The sequence below is a fragment of the Simochromis diagramma genome, unplaced genomic scaffold (genome assembly GCF_900408965.1).
Source record: "Simochromis diagramma unplaced genomic scaffold, fSimDia1.1 OVJJ01000385.1, whole genome shotgun sequence".
Taxonomy (NCBI): domain Eukaryota; kingdom Metazoa; phylum Chordata; class Actinopteri; order Cichliformes; family Cichlidae; genus Simochromis; species Simochromis diagramma.
Window position 1 is genome coordinate 521,443 of NW_024386751.1, and position 23,126 is coordinate 544,568.

At 45.3% G+C, this 23,126-nt stretch overlaps 1 protein-coding gene across 1 annotated transcript in view; it reads right to left on the reverse strand.

Annotated features, from left to right (window-relative positions):
- slc4a2a (solute carrier family 4 member 2a) overlaps positions 1-23,126 on the reverse strand; it is a 35,912-nt gene that overhangs the window by 478 nt on the left and 12,308 nt on the right. The window contains 22 exon segments of the mRNA XM_040022076.1: positions 289-378; positions 658-831; positions 1,362-1,495; positions 1,498-1,530; positions 1,619-1,872; positions 2,951-3,117; positions 3,199-3,288; positions 4,248-4,457; positions 6,573-6,767; positions 7,277-7,425; positions 7,512-7,715; positions 7,971-8,187; positions 8,274-8,458; positions 8,730-8,826; positions 8,969-9,116; positions 11,057-11,192; positions 11,933-12,113; positions 13,436-13,575; positions 15,000-15,103; positions 15,181-15,376; positions 20,337-20,487; positions 20,800-20,915. Coding sequence (XP_039878010.1) covers positions 289-378; positions 658-831; positions 1,362-1,495; positions 1,498-1,530; positions 1,619-1,872; positions 2,951-3,117; positions 3,199-3,288; positions 4,248-4,457; positions 6,573-6,767; positions 7,277-7,425; positions 7,512-7,715; positions 7,971-8,187; positions 8,274-8,458; positions 8,730-8,826; positions 8,969-9,116; positions 11,057-11,192; positions 11,933-12,113; positions 13,436-13,575; positions 15,000-15,103; positions 15,181-15,376; positions 20,337-20,487; positions 20,800-20,853 — 3,309 coding nt within the window. The 5' untranslated portion in view covers positions 20,854-20,915.

Consider the following 23,126-nt stretch of genomic DNA (forward strand, 5'->3'; position numbering starts at 1 on the left):
CACAGCGGCCCCCCTAATCGTGCCTAGCTGACACCCACCCCGTTTACCTAAATCATACATCTGTGCGCGCTGTCATCTCAGTGTGACGTTCACCTGAAGCTGATCAGGTAAGGTAATGGCAATCATGCAGCTTACAATAAAGACACTCAGACTGGTTTGAGGATAATACTCGTGTTTATTGACAGAGAACTGTTAGTGCAAGTTACAACAGGAAGACGCTCTGCGAAAGAAACCCAGGCGTACGAACTTGAAACTCACAGTGGGCGAGCCACCAATCACCCATCGCAGTTCCCGCTCACACAGGCCATCTGCAGCTGGGATTACTCCGTCCTGCCCCTCCTTCTCCTCCAGAGTGGGCTCCACGTCATCAGCGTCTAGCTGCAGGAGCAGAGGTCAAAGGTCAGGACGATGGCGCAAATGTTTTAATGGAGCTGAAAGCTTTAAGTTTGGAGCCAGAAATGGCTAACGACGTCACACCGCCTCTGCAGGTGAGTGCTACCTGTGTTGTTATAACAGCTCAGTGCATTAAAACTCTAACAACCAATAAAAGTATTTTTAATCATCAGCCTGAAATCTGATTGGCTGCTGAGAAAATTCTGGTTGAAGATGTGCCGTTCATGTGTAGGTTGTGTTTAGCGATCAGATCGTGTGACTCACGCTCTGCAGCTCTCGGCGGGAGAAGAGGCGGGGCAGCAGCAGCATCCTCACGGGGATGGTCAGCAGCAGCATGAAGGGGAAGGCAAGCGCTGCCGCTGTCGCCATGACGACCCACAGCAGAGCCAGACATGTCAGCTGGACGAGAGTGAAAAGGTGCATCCTCAAAGTCCGCACCTGTGAGACAGCAGAGGACAGGTGAGAAGCCTGGGACGGCGGTTCAGACCGATAGCGCCGACGTTGGAGGCTGAAGCTCGACCTGGAAGCTCACTGAAGGATTCGTCTGTGACAGCGGGGGGAACATCCAGGTTTCTATATCCTGTTGTGTTTGCCTCTATAAGCTGAGTACACACCCACTCTGATCACCTACAGTATAATACTGACCGCTCTCGCTGTTGTTTGCTCGTTCCAACAGTCGGAGGTCAACCTGTGGCTCAGCTGAGAATTATCAGACTATCTGGATTTGTTTGGCACAGTTTATAGATGTGAAATTATTTTGTACCTTTATTAATCGAGTATGACTGTCTGCACAAAGCTGGTTACAGTTTGGATATTTTCGTCTGTCTGTACATAATCTGTTCATAACTACTGGGCGCCCCGCTCAACGCAGTGAGCTAAACCGGCACCCGTGAGCAGACACGCCAGCAATACCTGCATCAGCATGCAGTTTTCCCTGCAGTGTCTGTGAGCCACAGGGAATGACTGACCTTGCGGACGTAGTTGTGGTTGGGGTGGTATTTTGGGGGCATCAGCAGCAAGAGGAGTCGCTCAGTGAGCTGGATCCCATTCAGGGACATCACACCCATGTAGAGGAAGATCCCGAACAGGACTGCCAGCGGATCTGACGCAGAACTTCGCCGATGACGATGGACAGACCTGACAGAGCAGACAGCAGGTCAGACGTCGCAGCAGCACACTGCGAGCAGCAGAAGCAGGCACTGATACGCTCTACGGTAGTCGTAACCTACTAGAAACGCCACCAAGAAGCCCGTCACCCTCTGCTCCTTCACCTCCTGGATGCGAGGCTTGTCTCCAGGGGCAACGGCTTTACTCATGACAGTCAGGGCATTGGTGTGAGTCACAGACCGAACTGTGGCGGCCGACAGCCAGGGCAGGCCGAACAGAGCCGAGACTCCGCCCACCACCACGATGATTAAAAGATCCACGTGAAAACCGGTTCCCTTCACCAGCATCCTTTCCTTCTTACTCACGATCAACCTGCAGGATAGCGCAGGAAAATGAAGGTCAGGGAAGGAAAACGGAGCAATCTCAAAGACTCAAAGACGAGGCTCAGAGTCAAGTAAGAATAGAAAAGGATAGAAGAGAGAGCCTTTACTTAGGACCAAGAGTCAAATAAGAATAGAAAAGAATAGAAAAGAGAGCCTTTACTTAGGACCAAGAGTCAAGTTACAATAGAAAAGAATAGAAAAGAGAGCCTTTACTTGGGACCAAGAGTCAAATAAGAATAGAAAAGAATAGAAAATAGAGCCTTTACTTGGGACCAAGAGTCAAATAAGAATAGAAAAGAATAGAAAAGAGAGCCTTTACTTGGACCAAGAGTCAAATAAGAATAGAAAAGAATAGAAAATAGAGCCTTTACTTGGGACCAAGAGTCAAATAAGAATAGAAAAGAATAGAAAAGAGAGCCTTTACTTGGGACCAAGAGTCAAGTTACAATAGAAAAGAATAGAAAAGAGAGCCTTTACTTGGGACCAAGAGTCAAATAAGAATAGAAAAGAATAGAAAAGAGAGCCTTTACTTGGGACCAAGAGTCAAATAAGAATAGAAAAGAATAGAAAAGAGAGCCTTTACTTAGGACCAAGAGTCAAATTACAATAGAAAAGAATAAAAAAGAGAGCCTTCACTTAGGACCAAGAGTCAAATTACAATAGAAAAGAATAGAAAAGAGAGCCTTCACTTAGGACCAAGAGTCAAATTACAATAGAAAAGAATAGAAAATAGAGCCTTTACTTGGGACTAAGAGTCAAATAAGAATAGAAAAGAATAGAAAAGAGAGCCTTTACTTAGGACCAAGAGTCAGTCAAAATGAACGTCCACCCAAGCTTCTGTCGCCCACCTTAAAGCTGAGAAATACAGTAAAAACCAGGACAGGCTACTTCTCATCGCTAGCGTTTCACTGCCGTCCTTTATCATTTGAAGTTCAATGACAGTGTTTGTCAGTGCTTGACACTTTATCGGTGGACCCCCATAAAAGTTAGTCAAGATTAAGAATTAACTCCCACGTAAATTTTCTAATAAAGCCCAAGTGGTGTGTCTAAAATCTGAAATCATCTACGCTGTTATCTGGGACTCCATGAAGATGAGAATGAAGACGAGTATAGCTGGCAGGATGCTGGCGCCCATCATCCAGGCTGGAAACTGCCCGTCCGACCCCAGAAGGGAAATCACCCAGCCTCGCTTCTCTGGGCTGGACACCGAGAATCCGCTGGGCACGTTCAGTTTCTGCGAGCAAAGGATGACAGCAGCTATTTAAAGCCCAGTACAAGGTTCCTCTTTTGAGGCTTAAAATGTGCTCTCCCCCACCTGAGTATAGGTGTCCTGCACACTGTAGTCCACCAGCACCATGATGAGGATGGCAATGGGGACCCCAAAGTCTCCGATGATCCTACGGAGCTGAAACACACAAAACCTCATGTGAGAGCTCAGTAGGTACCAGGAAGGAAACATCCAGATGTAGAACCAATGAGGCAAGTGTGGGTGCATCTGAGCTCATTCAGAACACCTGGATAGGAAGTGAAGCTGAGACACCGGTGGAGGTCTTTGGTGCGTTGTTTTGGATGTACATCAATGGTATCTGACACTGTGATGGTCTATAACAGCTTAACATGTGTACACCTGTATTTACAGATAACTGTGCTCATAAACACCAGAGCCTATTAGTTAAAGAAGGTGGGCCGTGTGCACGCAGTGACCCAGGAGCTCTTTTCAACCTTTTACTTACTTTACAAAATGTTTTTCTTTACATTTATACTGTCAGCTAAGCCACTCCGAGCCTTAATACAGCACAGAAGGGCTGAATTGTGGGACATTGAGTTTTTACATCCCCAAAGCTGGATTTGATCCCAGCAGACATACAGTGGAGAACGTGAGTGTTATGTGTGAACGCATAATGACAATGAAGGACTCTTCTTTGTGGATACCTTAACTATTTACACCTCAGCTTATCTAAACTGTATACTGAGCTGAACTTGCATACCTGCACTCATGCAAACATGTGCTGTGTTTGCATGAATCGTTGCAGTTACAGTATCTTCCATCATTCTGTCCAATCAGTATATCTCAGGCTGTGAGGATGAATACACCTGGGCAAGCAGCCAGTCTGTCACAGACTTATGCTCACCTTATCACCTGCAGCCAGTTTAGAGTAATCACTTATCACACTGGCTGTGGAGAGAAACCAGCACATTGAGAAACTGGAGAAAGGACCTCCGGACTATGATCCCAGAGTGCTAACCAGCACACCACCGAGCTGCTCTGTGTGTACTTTCAATCTTTTAGATCTTAGCCTGCAGAACCTCGTATGTACTGTAATGTGTATATACCTGTATGTACCTGTGTTTGTGTGTACTGACCCTTCCAGGGAAGAAGGAGCTGTTCTTGAACTTGCGAAGGTAGAAGGCGATGAAATACGTTCCTGCCATGAGGACCAATGACAGCAGAGCAGTGTTCGGTTCTCCAACAACTTTCCCAGGATTCCCGGAGGCCATAGTGTAGTTGCAGTGAGATGGAGATTCAGTGTTGTTTCCATGGTAACAGTTATGGAGTGGATGCTCCTGAAAGATCTGAGAAAGACCACCAAAGAAGACATTGGCTAAAGTACTACTACTACTTGATGGGCAGCAGGAAGCACTGAGTCTGTCTTGACCTCACAAGACAGAGTCTCCCATCTTCCTCCCCTCACACCCAAACTGTTGAGATTGAAATGAACTGATCAGTGTTAGCTCCTGAAGTGCCTGAGCTGTTTCAGACTCTGTTTCCCTCTGCCAAGTGTGTTGAGTATCTACAATGGTGTGAAAAAGTGACACCTCCCCCACCCACCCCCTGTAGTGATTTCTTTATTAAATAGGTCCTGCTTGACAAAGTTGAGTTGACCAAAAGATCCTCAAAGGCCAGACATCATGCCGTGATCCAAGGAAATTCAGGAACAAATGAGAAACACAGTAGATGTCTCAGTTGGGAAAAGGTTATAAAGCCATTTCTAAAGCTGTGAGACTTCAGTGAACCACAGTGAGAGCCATTATCCACAAATGGCAAAGACAAGAACAGCGAGCCTTCCCAGCAGTGGCCGGCTGACCATCCAAGAGGTCACAAAAGACCCCATAAGAACATCCAGAGAACCACAGGCCTCACTGGCTTCAGTTAAGGTCAGAGTTCATGACTCCATCATAAGAAATAGACTGGGCAGAAATGGCATCCATGGCAGAAAACCACTGCTGAGCAAAAGGAACGTAAAGGCTGATCTCAGTTTCCCAGAAAACATTGTGATGATGCCCAGAACTTATGGGGAAATACTCTGGACTGACGAGAGTTGAACTTTTTGAGTCCCGTTACATCTGATTTAAAAGTAACACAGCATTTCAGAAAGGGAACATCATACCAACAGTAAAATGGGTGGTTGAAGTGCAATGTCTGGGGCTGTTTTGCTACCTCAGGAACAGGAAGTTTGCTGTGGTAAATGGAACCATGAATTGTGCCGTCTACCGAAACATCCTGAAGGAGAATGTCCGGCCATCTGTTCGTGACCTCAAGATGAACCACACGGGTTCTGCAGCAGGACAATGATCCAAAACACACCAGCAAGTCCACCTGTGAATGGCTTAAGAAAAACAAAATGAAGACTTTGGAGTCCTCACCTGAATCACGACCTCAATAAGGTGCTACCCTCCAGTGTTGATGGAATTACAACCATTTTGGCCATAAAACACTCATTGTCAGTTATCACAAATGATGATGGCAGTTGTTGCTGCTGAGGCTGGCCCAACCAGTTATTAGGTTTAGGGGGCAATCACCTTTTCACACAGGGCCATATAGGCTCCCCTTAATCATCATTCATTTAGAAACTGCATTTTGTGTTTACTTGTCTTTGTCTAATATTTAAATTTGTTTGATGATCTGTTTCGGAGACCAAACAACCAAGAACATACAGGCACAGGTATAATCTTCAAAAGATGGGCTTTATTATACCCCAAAAAAGACAAAGTTACCCCAAAAATTCAAAATATTGGAACCAACTAAGAACTAAGTCAGCCCATGAACTCGACTAAACAGAATTCTACTAAAAAATAATCTCGTAAGCCAACAAACTGACCTGCCCAAATAAGAGACAGCTCTATTAATGTAGCAGCTGAATGAACCATTTTAAACATCAGAGGTGAAAATGACAAAGACGATAGCTAAACTTAACAGGAAGAAACTCTATCCCCCCTGTGTGGTCACAACTAATGGTTAAGTCCAGTTTGTTGGCCTCTGCACTTAAACCAGCTCCACCCTCAGCCTCCTCTGTTACTCAAAGCAGGAAGGACCGGAGCAGCAGCCAGGTTTCTCAGAAAGACAGAAAGTGATTATTACAACATACACCCATAGTACCATGACAAACAATACAAAGTAAATTTGTTACCAAAATTTGAACACTTGTGTGACAAACATTTAGAAAAACAGGGAATCGGGACGGGGGCCATGCTGGATGGATCGTGTGGACCGATCACAGTACATCTACATGACTCAAAGGTCCTTTTGTACTAAGCAAGTATCAACTCTATCTTCTGCTGAGCTACCTAAAGAAAAATGGAGAACTATGAAGAAGATTCTGCCTTCGTTTCAGTCCTCATTTTCATATCCTTTCAAAGAATATCTAAATGAAAGAATCCACGAATTACCTGAAAAACTTCTGAACTTACCTTGATCAGCTTGGCGAAGGTCTCATAGATAAAAATGAGAGAGATCAGGAAGGAGAAGATCTCCTGTGTGAAGCGTGAAACAAAGCGAACGAGTATGCTTCCCTCGAAGGCCACAGTAAGGACAACGATGAGCACCAGCCAGAGACCGATCCATGCCCGACCCGTCAGATACTCGATCCCATTAACTTTACAAAACTACACAGGAACAAAGAGGAGGCAGGTTTCAGGAGACAGTCTGAAATACTTTGGTCTGATGTTGCTACAGTGGACAAAAAGACTGTTATCATAGATTAGACTGGAATGAGTTAATGACTGTCCCCATCTCAGCTCAGCCAATGTCAAGATGCTGGAAAACTGAACAACTCTCAGTAATGATGCACAAGCTTCTGCTGAGTTCTTTCACTTTTGTCAAATTTCTACAAAATTAAAATGTAGATCTAAATTAGGTTCTGTACATATAGGCACTGTCCACTGTAGAATTTGAAAGGCTGCAAACAGAAGATCACCGGATGTAAGTAAAAGCTTTTTTTTCAAGCTGATGTGTTCAAGGTCATTTTGATCGTTTGCATAACTGAGGAGGAAAAGACAATTTCAAGAAAGCTTTGAGTCAAAAAGAAGTAAATCTACAAAACCTTGAGTTTAAAACGTTTCATTTAAATACAGGTTATATGCTGATGTGTCGACTTTGTGTCAGGCAATCTCACAGTGTAGAAGGCCTCTTCGAATACAAGCAGCGGTCCGGAGAAGCCGATCACCAGCAGCGGCTGAGCTCCCAGCACACTGAACACAATGCCCTGCAACGCAGTGGCCACTATCAGCTCCGACACGCCGATCAGACCCTCCGTTTTCTCACCTGCAGGGATGAAGATCACAGATCCTCATATGGATCAAAGGTAAGGCGGCCTTTCTTCAGCCAAGCCTCGCCAGGTTCAGACTTACCAAGCAGTCCACCAAAGGTGATGGCAGGTGACAGTGCAGCAAAGTAGATAAAGATAATGGCAGCCATACACTGAGGGTTTAGAGCATCTCGGATGTCGCTGAGATACTGAGGATAGCGCCGCATAACGTCTTTGATGAGGCCTCCAAACAGACGACCTGACCTCCTCAACGGCTCATCACCAGGTTTGGAGGGAACAAGAGAATCTGCAGGAGAAGAGCAAGATTCTTTAACATTTTTGCACTGACATTAAAGCTTTTAGGAAACATGAATATTTTAATATTTAGGGAATAATAAACATTTACCATAAAAGAAGGCAACATGCAAATTTAATGCTCCAGGAAAACGGCTGATTCAGGCAAAGCTCCCATCAAAAACCTGTTCTTTCAGCTCTTTTTTTCAGCTTTTATTACTCAGCTCTAACCTGCTCCTGAAACTGGACTTGGGCAGCTGGGGCTCACCTTCGTCCTGCTGAATGCTGGTATGTTTCTCCTGAAGTTTGCTGCTCTGCTCCTCCCTCTTTCTGAGCATTTCTCGTTGGAAGTGAGCCACTGAGTGGAGCAACTCATCACCGCTGACCTCAGAGGGCGGGAGGACGATGCTGCTGTCCAGAAAGCGGTTGATGGCTGTCAGCAGGTCTTGACGGTCGTCTGCCTGGTACGCCGCCTCATGGAAGTTCTAAAAGAACAAAAAAGATTGGACCTCATGATAATAGATGATGCTGTGCCATCAGGAAGTATCTTACACAGTCTGCTGGCACTCACCTTGTCAGACATGAGTGTTGAGATAGAGCGTCCAATCTGATGGTAGTCAATGTTGGCAGTGGGCGGACCCAGCAGGAGGAAGAGGAACCTAACTGGCACAGGAACCTCCAAGACAGATTCCAGCAGAACTGCCTCCTGCAGTCGCACAAACGCCATGGATGGCTGGTCCAGGAAACCCACACTGCCTGCAGACACATGAGAGTGATGCACTGAACCCAGCGAACATGCTCCTCCACACGGCAACACATGACCAAGAAGGTTATGCATGTCCATGTTCAGTCCTGTGAAAAAGGTTTTGGTACTAGGGAAGTGTAAGTCTTTGATTTTCATCTTTCTCCTTGTGCTACCCAACTAGTCTTTAAAGATACAAGGAGATACAAGAAGCCATGCAGCAAACCCTCCCTGAGTTTTCTTTGTTGCTAGTGTTTGCACCGGTGTGATCGGTGTGATGCATACCTACGAGGACCACAGTGGCCTCAGCTCGCTCTGGGATCTTCTCCATTAGCTTTACCTCATGCTTGGATCTGGAGTGACAGAGCTGTGGGACTTCTCTCTGGACAAGCACAAAGTGAAGTCAGTGCCATACCAACAGGCTGACCTTCATGTCCAGCACATACATCTGACACCAGGCACTCTGAGGTGGAGGCTTCAGCTGTCTGATTGCACAGCATCTCCACCTAAAGTTCAGTTTTTACCTTGTTCTTCTCTCCATCAGCCTCCTTGTGATTGGTCAGGTTGATGCAGGGTTCAGATTTTCCATTGTGTCTGTCGATAAGGTTGGCCATGTTTGCTGCAGAGATGTTCCTGCTGAATAAGCTGTGATCTTTCTCATCGCTGGGGTGACTGAGGCAAGGCAAGGCAAGGCAAGTTTATTTGTATAGCACAATTCAACAACAAGGTGATTCAAAGTGCTTTACAGAGACATTAGAAACAAAAACAAATAAAAAGCATGATTTAAAATTAATTAAAACAAGCAAACAAACAAACTAATTAACAAACAAACAAAACAGTATATAAAATCAAAACAGATAAAATCAGAACAATAGATAAAATCAGTAGTTAAATGTAAGTTTTGAAATTTAAGCTTAAAAGTGTGGATTTGGTGTTTTATTCAAATGCAGCTGAGAATAGGTGAGTCTTCAACCTGGATTTAAATAAACTGAGTGTTTCAGCTGATCTGAGGCTTTCTGGGAGTTTGTTCCAGATATAGGAAAGAAGAATGGATGGATGGATGGATGGATGGATGGATGGATGGATGGATGGCTGGTTGGTTGTTTGGATGGATGGATGCATGTTTGGATGAATGGATGGTGGATGGATGGATGGATGGATGGATGTTTGGATGACGGATGGATGGATGGATGGATGGTTGGTTGTTTGGATGGACGATGGATGGATGGATGGCTGAAGGATGGGTGGGTGGATGTTTGGATGGATGGATGGTTGGTTGTTTGGATGGATGCATGGATGGGTGGGTGGGTGGATGGATGGATGTTTGGATGGATGGATGCATGTTTGGATGAATAGATGGATGGATGGATGGATGGCTGATGGATGGGTGGGTGGATGTTTGGATGGATGGATGGTTGGTTGTTTGGATGGATGCATGGATGGGTGGGTGGGTGGGTGGATGGATGGATGTTTGGATGAATGGATGGATGGATGGATGGATGGATGGCTGATGGATGGGTGGATGGTTGGTTGTTTGGATGGACGGTGGATGGATGGATGGATGGTTGGTTGGTTGTTTGGATGGACGATGGATGGATGGATGGATGGATGGATGGGTGGTTGTTTGGATGGATGGATGGATGGTTGGGTTGTTTGGATGGACGATGGATGGATGGATGGATGGATGGATGGATGGATGTTTGGATGGATGGATGGATGGATGGATGGTTGGTTGGTTGTTTGGATGGACGATGGATGGATGGATGGACGGATGGATGAATGGATGGATGTTTGGATGGATGGATGGATGATGGATGGATGGACGGATGGATGGATGGATGGATGGATGTTTGGATGGATGGATGGATGGATGGATGGATGGATGAATGGATGGACGGATGTTTGGATGGATGGATGGATGTTTGGATGAATGGATGGCTGATGGATGGGTGGATGGTTGGTTGTTTGGATGGACGGTGGATGGATGGATGGATGGTTGGTTGGTTGTTTGGATGGACGATGGATGGATGGATGGATGGATGGGTGGTTGTTTGGATGGATGGATGGATGGATGGATGGATGGATGGCTGATGGATGGGTGGATGGTTGGTTGTTTGGATGGACGGTGGATGGATGGATGGATGGTTGGTTGGGTTGGTTGTTTGGATGGACGATGGATGGATGGATGGATGGATGGATGGATGGGTGGTTGTTTGGATGGATGGATGGATGGATGGATGGATGGATGGGATGGATGGTTGGTTGTTTGGATGGACGATGGATGGATGGATGAATGGATGGATGTTTGGATGGATGGATGGATGGATGGATGGACGGATGGATGAATGGATGGACGGATGTTTGGATGGATGGATGGATGTTTGGATGAATGGATGGATGAATGGAATGATGGATGGACAGATGGATGAATGATAGATGGATGGATGTTTGGATGGATGGATGAATGGATGGATGTTTGGATGTTTGGATGTTTGGATGAATGGATGGATGGCTGATGGATGGATGGATGTTTGGATGAATGGATGGATGGCTGATGGATGGATGGATGGACGGATGGATAGATGGATGGATGGTTGGTTGCATGGATGCACCTGTGACGGAGCAACAGAGCTCCCAGAACATTGGCTCGATCTTCAGCTTTAATCTGATCTGAGATCACCATCTGTTCCACCACCTGCTGAGCAATCCCTGGTAAAGTCTTCTGCTTCAGATCCAGGAGTACGGCCCCTGAAACCACACAAACGTGAGAGGGTTGGGAAGTCAGTGATGGGCGGCGTCCGTTTGCTTTGTCTCGTGTTTATTCCCTTTTATTTTTCTTCCATCTCTGTAAATCAGTAACTTGTAGATGTTGAATATGGCCACAGAGTGGAGCCCCCTCCTGCTCCCTGAGCTGACAGTTTCAAACACTGATACAGATTGTTATCATATGTAACCAGTGAAATTCTTTTTATGGAGGCCTGGCATATCTATATCACAGTGGCATAGTCCTGGAACCAAATAGTTTTGACAGCAGCGGCCAAACAATATCATTGGCATTTACACCAAGGTGACCCAGAAAGTGAAGTTTTTTCCCTGTTCATCAAGAAGTCCAGCACTGCTGCATGCATACCTATCACAAAAAGTCCTTCAATAAACCTTCTTGTGCAGCCATCAGCTGATTGAGCTTTAATATAACTGCAACATGGGGAAAGCTGTTATTGATAACTACTTTGATTCTGTATGTGAATGTTTCATCTTCAAGTTATTATGAAAGCTAACTGAATTTAATCTAATGCTTCAGATTGCTAATCTGAAGTCCCACTCAAGTCCCACCATCTGCTAGATGGTGGGACTTGAGTGCATGCGTAGCTCCTGAATGGGCTTCAATCAAGGTAGAGTGGAGGAGGCGGCCCTGACTTGGCCATATACACTCACAGACAGGAAGCTGTCCACCGGAGGGCAGCAGAGAGCCTCCGGCTCCTCCTCACCTTGGGCCATTGTTTTTCTGAGCTCCAGCAGAGAACGGAAGGACAGGGAAGCAATGTGAGGTCTCCCCCAGCGCTCTGTCTCCTCCTCCACCTCCTCCTCAAACTTGATCCATCGAGCCGTCTCCCTCCACTGCAGCTCCTGGTTCCTGTCGATCACCAGCTCGTTCAGCTCCACGAACACCTGGAATCACAGAGGACAGCGAGTCTAAAGAGGACGGCGCCATGGTGTGCGCTCACACACAGAGACTCTAGCCAACAATGAAACATGTCAGCATTGAGCTCCTGAACATTTTCACAGAGAGCCAGACTGATGAAGCTCCACAACAGTTACAGATGCTACTTCTTCTTCCAGCTGCAGTAATCTTCATCAGCACATATATCATTACATCACTATAATAAAGCAAGTCAGAGCACAAACTGAGTCACTGAACACGGTCAACAGAAGCTAAGTCAGTTAAAACCAGAGCCAGTCCAGAGTTACTCTCACATCTGTCACATCTGCCGACCTTCATGTTCACATATTAAACCTAATGCTGTGATTAAACAGGCCCAAAGCAGACTAGAAAACTGAAAACAGGACCAAATGGCTCACATGACCGTTTTTTAATTTGGCACAAATGTAGTTCAGCTGGTGTGTTTGGTAGAAAATCAAACATAAAACAAGAGAAATCAGAATAAAACTAAAGAAAGAGACAAAACAAAGTTAATCCAAACTGAAGCTGGCACGTTAAATCACTCTACCTTATTTTGTCGACTCTTTAGGTCCAAACCCACCATCCTGAAGACTGGAGCACACTGAGTGGAGAGAGAAGCTCGCCTCAGAGTTTACCTAGCTCTACCTGTCTGACTCTGCCTGTCTGACTCGTTCTCATTAAGACAGAGTCCAGTTTGTCACCCGTTCACAATGGCACCTGGATTAACTCACTCAGACTCTCGGATCATCTTTCGTCCCTCCTGTCAGCCTCATTCTGGTTGTTTTGTTGTGAGAATCACATCATGTGGACCACCTGAACTGGCTCGCATGAACTCACCTGAACCTTCTTTAATCAGGTTTAATCCCACAAATACATGACATTCCTGTAAACCTTGCGCTCTGTCGCCAGCTTCAACCTGTGTGTGCGGGATTGTTCTAGCAGAGTCGGATAAACACGAGTCAGAACTTCCACAAAAACGCAGCAGTGACCAAATCCGCAAGGAGCCAATGTAAGAAGTCAGTGAAGGAAGTGCGAGCTGAAGTAAATCAAAAGAAAAGCACGAAAACAAACTCATCAGGATCAGCTGCCAGCAGTTTAGTCTCAGTTTAAGTGAAGCTGAAGACGATTACATTTGAAACATCCAAATTAGTCAAATTAGAGGAAGTGAGTGAAAAGGGTCAGAGGGACAGGTGTTTAAGTTGAAGCAGCAGGATGTGTGGTTAGAGCACAGTTCAAAGGTCAGGCCTCGGAGGGTCAGAGTGTTTATGTTTCCTATAATAATGACTGCTCCTTAGCCCCGCCCTCTGACCTCATGAGGTGTACGGTCCGGTCGCAGGTGCTGGTTTGACCAGCTGACCGTCGGATCTTTGGTGGCGTGGACGATCGGTCCTCTGGAGCTCCGCCTCACCAGGTGACGTCGAACGGCTGGAACGTCATCCAGTCGGTGACCTGCGGTGGACACAGGTGTCCCATATTTAATGCTGGCTGTCACAAAGCTCTCACACCAAGCGCCACCCTGAACCAAACAAAAACTGGACTTTAAATAAAGTGTCACAGTGAAGCTGAGGTGAGGTCACAGCAGCTGTCAGAGCTATAAAGAGAAAAAGAGGCAACAGTTACAGCTACACTGAGTATTACTTTCTTCTGACATCAATGAAGAAATACGAAATCCTTCTGACTGGGCTTATATCACAGTTCTGCTCTGAGCACGTAAAGCACTTCACTATCAGCCTCTTTGAGCCGCTCACACACATTCGTGCACGCTCTGTTTCTACATTATTACGTTTTCTAACAGTTAGTTGTTATGCTGATGGAGCAGCATAACAACTAACTGATGCTCAGCGTCCCGGAGCCGGGCATCCTACTTTCTTACCACCTACTTCCTGACCCACAGGAAGCTCACCCTAAACTTCAACGACCGCCATGTTGGGGACTGTCTGTCCTCACATTGTGGCTGTATGACCCAGAGTCCCCACAATGATGCGAATCCAGAACACCCTCACACACACCCTCTCATGGGAACTTTGCGCAGTCTAACAGGATTTCAGGCTTGGCTGAACATCAGCGAGAAATCATTTACAAGAGAGTCTGACTGTCATTCGATCGCCTGACACACACACACAGGTGTGCCCACTCAGCAGGTGAGCAGAGTTTAAAGTTTCAGTAAAAATTAGATTTTCTGTGAAAGTTTCACACCATTTATTTTTTCTGGGAAAGAATCATCAAAAGCAGCCAATCACAATCCAGCGATGAACTCAGCTGGCTGGCCCCCTCTACCTGCCTGGTGAGTGAAGCTGTTAGTGAGGCAGGGTTCTGCTGACAGCGAGCATGTTTACGAAGGAGAGCGGCGCGGTCCGCTAACCCTGACCCACTCGTGCTCCCACACACAGGTCATGTGACCCCCCCACACCACACCACCCCCCCCCCGACTCATGCAGAAGCTTTATTCTGCAGTTTTCTTCATGGACCACTGATAAAAGGTCACATTTTTATGTCACCTGTGTGAAAAGTTTATCCTACTGCACGTTTTACATGCAATTCTTCATACCGCCTGCAGGGGGTGCACTGCTCGAAAAAACAACACTTTTAGATGGACTTCAGTTTGAATTATTTTTACATTCCTCTAATCAAAGACAAGCATTAAAGGAAAAAGAACAAATCCTCTCTCTCTCGTGGATTGTAATGAGTCTGAATGTACGACACACACATCAGAATAAGAATCATTTATTGACCCCGAGGAAAAGAAAACCTGACCACAAACGGTCTGTGAACCACGTGTCCGAGAGAAACTCGACGAGAAGAAGTAACACACAAAGAAATTAGCGTTCTGTTGCTTCAGAGTCAAGTCACATTTAAAATGAGCTCTGACTGACTTTTGATGCCATCCAGGTCCACAGACGTCAACGTTTCGGATTCGTCGGCATCTGCAGCGCTCATCACGGTGCCGTTGCGATTGGACGAGATGGTGGTCTGATCACTGTGAGGGGGGAGGTGCCACAGATTAACACTAGTAAAGTGCAGAAAAACACATTACCTGACAGGTGTGCCACTCACTCGCCATCAGTTTGACTGTAGGCCTCCTCCTCCTTTCCATGCTCTTCGTCCTGTTGGTCTTCATCTATGGTACTTGCATTGCTGGGGGCGGAGCCTCGCCTGCACTCCTTCCTCCCCTCGGCAGTTTTCTTCCTCCTGCTGTCGGTGGGTGGTTTGGAAAGAGGGTGATGGACATGGAGGGAAGAGTGGCGGTGTTCTGCGACAGGAAGACAGTTCGGACTTTTAGGAGGAGATCAGAACACGAGAACCTGCTCAAGAACCTGAAAATCAGCAGTCACATCTAGGGATGGGTATCGAAACCCGGTTCTTGCTGAGAACCGGTTCCCACTGTTTCAATTCCTTGGAATTGTTTGCCATTTTTGCAAACGATTCCCTTATCGATTCCAGTCGCCCCAAATGACGTCACCACGTTGCGGAGCGTCATTTACCTGGCAGGAAACACGGCGCCTAAGCGGCTCAAACGCTCAAAAGTTTGATTATACTTTACGAGAACGGATGACAACAGGGCAACTTGCAATACTTGCAAAGTAGATATTTCATTTAAGGGAGGAAACACTACGAATATGCAAAAGCATTTGCTCACAAAACACGCGATGACCTTAAATGAATGTTGTGTTTCTAATTCCGCTCGACTCGTGAATCTCAACCCAGCAGCAGCGGTAACGTTTGCATGTCCTCTCCCGTTAATGCAGCAGGTAAATAATCAACTAACAGTGCATATTATGTTAGCGCGATCTGCCTTATTACAAACCTGCCATTACTGTGCATTTAGTGACCATGATGAGACAGACAGAGTCTGGCTCAGATGCTGGCAGTTCTCGCTGCAGTCTACCGGTAGCGTCTCCTTTCAGGCCAGGATAGACAAATGTCACCGAGCAGTGACGAAGTTTGTGGTCAAAGGCTTGCACCCGTTTGCCACAGCAGATGATTTTCGGTAAGTGAATGTGTTTAATTGTAGGCAGGGACATTACTGGATATTCTTGTGTAATTGCTACAGAATAATTTATGTTATACTTTGTTATTGCTACAGAAGAATATTTATTTTATTATTTTACATTTACAGTTTTTTTCCCTGGGGACCCTGTGACACCCCATTGAAGAGCCGTAGGCTGGATCTCTTAAGATGTCACTGTTGGGTTTGTAAGGCCATGTTACTCCTAAATGTCTATCTTGTTCAAAGAGAAGATATAAAACGAAGTTCTAAGCTAATCGACCTTAGTGTTCTCCTTTTTAAAAAAGAATCGATAAAGAATCGATAAACAATCGAATCGTTAAACAGAATCGAAAATGGAATCGGAATCGTGAAAATCTTATCAATACCCATCCCTAGTCACATCAGTTGGCTTCATCTCTGATGGTCTCCTAGCCTCCTAACGTCAGCCAACATTAACGTCATGCTGCACAAGCCCAGCTTTGGGCTTTCCAACAAGAGCTTTCCTTTCAAATGAATTCCCTTAAAGAGATTCTTTGCTGGCGATGTCACACTGACCTGATTTTACTACTGACTACAGAGATGTCTGTTTTTAACACAGAAACCTTTGTATTATTATTATGCACAGTCTGGGCAATGAGCTACCCAAAGCTTTTAACTCTTACAGGGATTAAATATGTAGTTGAACTGTTCCTGGCTCTGGTTCTGTCCAGTTTGGATCACATTGGATGTATGTGGTTCTAAATTGAGAACAGATGGAGCTCTTTAACCACCTGAGGTCTACATCCTCATCGATGATACCAAGTAACACGGTGGAAGTATGTCACTGTTGCACTGTGAAAGATGTTCTCTGAAATCTTTAACCTCCTAGGACCTGGCGTCCACATATGTGGACATCACATTTTGGGTTGTCTAGACCAAAAGTTTGTGGGGATAGGTTAATTGGATAATCCAAATTGCCATTAGGTGTGAATGTGCGAGTGAATGTGAGTGTGAATGGTTGTCTGTCTTTGTGTGTTAGCCCTGCGACAGACTGGCGACCTCTCCAGGGTGTACCCTGCCTCTCGCCCTATGACGGCTGGGATTGGCTCCAGCGCCCCCCGCGACCCTGAAAAGGATAAGCGGTAGCGAATGGATGGATGGATGGATAGACCAAAATACAAAATTTTGCTCTACAAGGGCCTGATTTCCACTTACGAGGACATTATACTGCCTCTCTTCTATCGAAATTTAAAGATAATATCCTCAAAGTGGATCTCATTTCTCTCAGAAACAAAAATCAGGTAAAAAATCTGGTAATTCTTTGTTTTTACATTAATCAAGTCCCAAACAGCCCAAATGGCAAAGAGAATTTAAAAATGCATGCCATGAAAGAGTTCGGGTCTTAGGAGGTTAAAGCACAGGGTCAGAGGTCATCATAGCTTGGGGCTTGAACCTTAAGGGGTCAGTGAACCTGAAACCTGCGTCTAACACTGTAGTTAGTTGACACTGAGTTGTTTGCAGGCCTGCCAAGAGATTCAACCTTTCACCTGGGTCTGCTGCTGGGGCCTCCTCCCCCTCACCTAGGAGGTGTTCCTGGTCAGATACCCTAACCACATCAAATGGTTCCTTTAGATGCAGAGGAGTAGCAGCGGTATCCTAACTCCGACCAAGGCTGGACTGGGACAAAAAATCGGCCCAGGCATTTTGACTAGAGACCGGCCCACCAGGATAAAGATTGAAAATGTGACGTCATTCAGGGGTAAAACCGCAAAGGATTCTGGGAACTTGTGGCAAGAGGTACTAGCGCACGCAGGCGTTCAATTGAACTCAGTTACACAGCGATAAAAAGAAACACAAAAAATGGCAAGAAGCTGTTGTATTATTAACTGCAATAGCCGGTCGCATGACAGCCACGGGAAGCCGACGGGTAAAGAGATCTTTTTTTTTTTTATCGGATTACGTCGTTCAAGAGAAACTTTTTAAGCCATGTTTCCGAAGTAAGAGCCGACGGATGGTCTGGATATACCAAATATAACGTCCCAGAACTCTCCAGCTCCCATGTTAGTCTGCTCCAAGCATTCCCACAAAGGTCAGAGTTTTGTAGTAGTTAATACATCATTTTTCTTAACATAATTGGTGATATAGGTTACAAGCAAGTCTGGCGCTGAACAGAAATTGCTGCGCTATGCTCCTTTATTTATTGTGCATAAATAGTGAATTGTCCTGACACAATATTGTGTTTCGCTTCTGTTATTACCATGGTACATTGACAAAAACATATACTTTTATTCACAGGATAAAACAGTTGTTTTGTATCACTAATTGCCCAGTACGATTACAGCATACAATATTATTGTCACTGCTACATTTCTGTGATGCTACCAGAAATTATTTCCACTACTAATTAATTACCGTTGAGCTCAAAGGTCCTATTAATAAACGGTTAACGAATGTGTATTTATGACGACGATTTGTGAGACTGGTAAACTTATGATATGTACGATGGTCTTTCGTTCTACGCGGTGCATTTCAAGGTCCTGTACCCATCCGTCGGTAAACTGTACCTGGGCTTGTGTATGTGTATGCACTCACTCCAAGAACCGTATAATTATAAATCTGAGCGTGGTGAAAGTTGGGCAGCACGCTGACGTCTTTTGTCCACTCTGTGTGCTCATAAGGGTCTGACCCTTTCACTCCTTTGATTTTTTCCTCGTATCTTTTCTTTGTCTTTTCGTCGAGTCTGTCTTTGTACGGACCGGCATTGTTCTCCTTTTGTTTTGTACATTCCTTTTTTGTGCGGCAAAGAAAAAACAAGAAGGTATTGGAACCAAAGAATGAACGTTTAGCGGTGCTGCAAATGCTTGCATTTGATGCGGTACTTGGATTGTTTTGCCACGAGTTCCCGGCATGCAATGCGCGAAAATCACGTGATTGCGAAACAAGGGGGAGGGTGCATGCGGCCTCCTTGGCTGTAATTGGTCCAGCCCAGAGTCGATCATGACCAATTGGCCAATCCAACACCTTTCATTATATATACCCTTCCTAAAAAAATATATATATATAAAAAAAAATCCATCGGCCCATAAAAACAAAAAATCGCCAGCGGCCCACCGGGCAAATGCCCGGTATGCCCGATGGGCAGTCCAGCTATGACTCCGACCCACCACCCCAAACGACCATGCACCTCACCCTATCTCTAATGGAGAGCCCAGCTACCTGAGAAAGTAACTCATTGCCACCACCTGTACCGGGGACCTCATTCAGTATACACATCCAGAAATGCATATACTATTATATATTGTACATATATTTATTAGTTTCAGATGTAGCCATTCTTGTATTTTGCTTGTTTACATTATTGTATTTTGCACAACTCTGTTGCTTGTGAAGCTCGCACACAAGAATTTCACTCACATGTGCTGTACCAATGTACCTGCACATGTGATGTGACAATAAAAGTGATTTGATTTGATTCATTCGTTTCATCATTACCCACAGCTCGCAGCCATAGTTGAGGCACTGATATCAGCTGGTAAATTGTCAGCTTCATTCTTAGCGCTCTCATCGCCATAACAGAACAGCACAGCGATCACATAAGTGATGATGATGATGATGATGCTACATCACGCTGTTTGTCAATCTCCCTTCACTCATGAACAAGATCCCAAAACTAGAACTCCTCGACCTGGGGCAGTAACTTCTTCCTCACTGTATTTGACCCTTTTCCGACTACAGACTATGGCCTCAAAGTTGGAGGACGGATTCTGATTCCAGCTTGTTCACACTCCCCAGTGCAAATTGGAGGTCATTGCTCAGAGCTGAAGAAACCAAAGCAGACATGAGATCCTGAGACCGCTGGTCCACAACCAGGATGAAAACTAACAGGTTCAACCTCTCCAGCACCCTGGTACGCTGGTTTTTATACTTAAAGAAAACTAAAGAAGTTGATATTATAGACACAGGGAACATGAAACACCTGAGACCTCCCAATTCTCAAACCTGTTGACAGACAACAGGCCTTTACAACACCCCATAAAAGATGAGGATAGTGGATACCTCAAAGAAACGTTACTGATACTTCAAAGTTTTAAGAAACTCTTGGTTAACCAAACTTTATTAAACCCTCTTAGAACCTATACGAGCGGTCCAAATCCTGGTTTTAAATCCCTTCAAAGGCGCATGGAGAAAATCCAAACGGGTCTTTCCGAGGTCTTTTGAACCCGGAGACATCTGGATGTCTTACCTTCAATGTCCTGTTCATCATAGACTCTGTGTTTCTCTGGCGGGCTGCGAGCTGCAGGACAAAGGATCTGCTGAAAGTCCTGAACATCAAAGGCCTTGTTTAGATCTTCCTCTTCTTCTTCATCAGCATGACAGTGTGGAGGAGGAGGAGACTGAAGATAGAAAACACTAACTGGTGAATTAAATGTTGTGAGTCTTTCATGAACATAGCTGTTTCCAGCTGTGATCAGATCTCAGTGCTTCCTCTGCACAGGCAACATTTCCTGTCTTTAACTTTGTTTTTAACGCAAACACACAACAACCACAAAATAAAAAGTAAAGGTGAAGGTTTCCAGCCAATCAGAACAGAGGTAGCTCACACTGACTGACACAACTGAACAAAAGCCCAGACAGCAAACTCCCCCATAAGTGATCATTATCAGATCGATATTATTGATCGCTCATCGGTTTCTGTGGAAACTCACTGCAGACTGACTGAGGGTGTCACCAGGACTCGCTGAGCTCTGATGATGGCTCATGGCTCCCACAGGGGTCACAGGTCACAGAGCTGGATATTCAGAAGCAGGTTGGGCAGCAGAACCTGGGGAGGGAGGTACACTGGAGGTCAAAGGTCAGGTTATTTGATGCTGTTCAGTAAATGTAAGAACTGAATCTGTTTACGAATCTGCTGATCCTGAATCTCAGAATGTGTTGAAACCTGAAATGTTTTGGCCCGTTAATCCTGCTGCTCTGAGCTGAAACGCTCTGATGTACAGAGTGTACGTCGAACACACCGTGAAACTTCAGCCTTGGTTTTTGGTCAACTTACACAATTTTAAAGGGTTAAAATTCAATTTTTAATTTCGTGGAACCCAATATAAACTTAAACTAACACTCAGGACTGACTCTGCAGAAACCATGAAGCTTAATGTGAGCAGCTTCATGGGGGAACCATGACGTCCATGTTCAGGCAGCTTGCTAATGTCCCAGCTCGCTTTAGGAGGGACGCCGGAGCTTAGAGCTTCCTGTAGGGGCTCATCAGGCCTGCACGAAATCGTGAAATTGTGGTTTCTGCACAGACGCATGAGAGCTGAGGTTTCTATTCAAGAGACGGCAGAAATCTCTGCAGCTGAGTTCTCCAAACCAGCACAAGGAAACATCCAGATGGATCATCAGGCCAGAGCTGAGTTTGAGCTTAGGCTCACAACTTTGGAGATGAATTTTTTAAAAATATTTGATTCCTTTAAATCAGTACACGTCACAAATATGTTTGCATTTTAAAAATCAGGTCAGAAGATAACTAAGATAATTCAAGAATCTATTATTTATGTGTATTAATTATAAATACATAGTAGTCCTGATATAATCACATGACTACTAATAAAACTCTTGTAATTGACGCGTCTTGGACCTCTGTCTGTGAGCAGACAGTTCAGATTTTCAAAATAAAACTCTCACGACATGTAAAAGGTCAGAGGTCTTTAATGATGCGACTGCGAGGGTCAGAGTGAGGGAGCAGGCGAGCTTCAGAAAAAGTCCTACGAATGTCCGTTCCAGCTGGTTCCTCGCCCTGACCCATTGTCGATGTTCCTCCTGCTTTAAAAGCCTTTGGAATGAAAGACTGTTTGACAGCCTGTTCTCATGTATGTGACCTCTTGTTTTAGCTCCACCCCCTCAGAGGCTTTAGCTTTCCTCATGGTTAAATAAGCCTCACACTGACTCACTGCTCCGCCGTGTGGCACAGTGCAGAATTACACAAACGCCTGTAAAACTTCAGGTGAGCTCTCAGTGAAACAGGTAAACCGAGTCTTCAGATCCTTTTGATGCTTTAATTCACTGTCAGACATTTTTGAACAATTTTAATCAGAAATTTACAAAGAAAAAACATCTTTAATGCTTCCTGTAACCTGCAGAGTGATTCTTGTCTTAAATGGTCTGTATTTGTATAGCGCTTTACTAGTCCCTAAGGACCCCAAAGCGCTTTACACATCCAGTCATCCACCCATTCACACACACTGGTGATGGCAAGCTACATTGTAGTCACAGCCACCCTGGGGCGCACTGACAGAGGCGAGGCTGCCGGACACTGGCGCCACCGGGCCCTCTGACCACCACCAGTAGGAAACGGGTGAAGTGTCTTGCCCAAGAACACAACGACCGAGACTGTCCAAGCCGGGACTCGAACCGGCAACCTTCCGATTACAAGGCGAACTCCCAACTCTTGAGCCACGATCGCCCCTTACATGATTATAAATGTACTGCATCTGTCCAGCGTGCTCACAGGCACACTGGTGCAGTGAGGAAGCTTTTTAAAATAGATTTGACTGTAGTTTTGCACCTCTGTGTGATTTTCAGCAGGGCCGACAGGTGTGCTGCTGCAGGTACAGACAGTCAGGTTTATTGACTCGAAAACATTTCAGGATCTCTGTGCAGGAAGGAGAAACGTGCCACAGCTCACACAGGAACCTGCTGTTTCCCACAGTCAGCTCAGCTAAAAGTTCAATTTTCATTTTAGAAGCAGGAATAAAAGCAGGTTTGAATAATGACATCATTAATTGTGATTTAAGTCTCGGTGCAGTTTCTCAAACTCAGAGCAGGAGCAAAAGCACGGTTTAAACTGATCTGGGCTCAGTGTCACTGCCACCGAGTGTGTGTGTGTGTGTGTGTGTGTGTGTGTGTGTGTGTGTGTGAGAGAGTGTGTGAACAGGAAGAGAGTTGGAGCCTACCTCAGCGTCCTTGCAGCTCTGAAAGAGAGAAATTATAATGCAAAGTCTGAAACCAACAGGAAGAGAATGGGTGGGGGGGAGGGGGG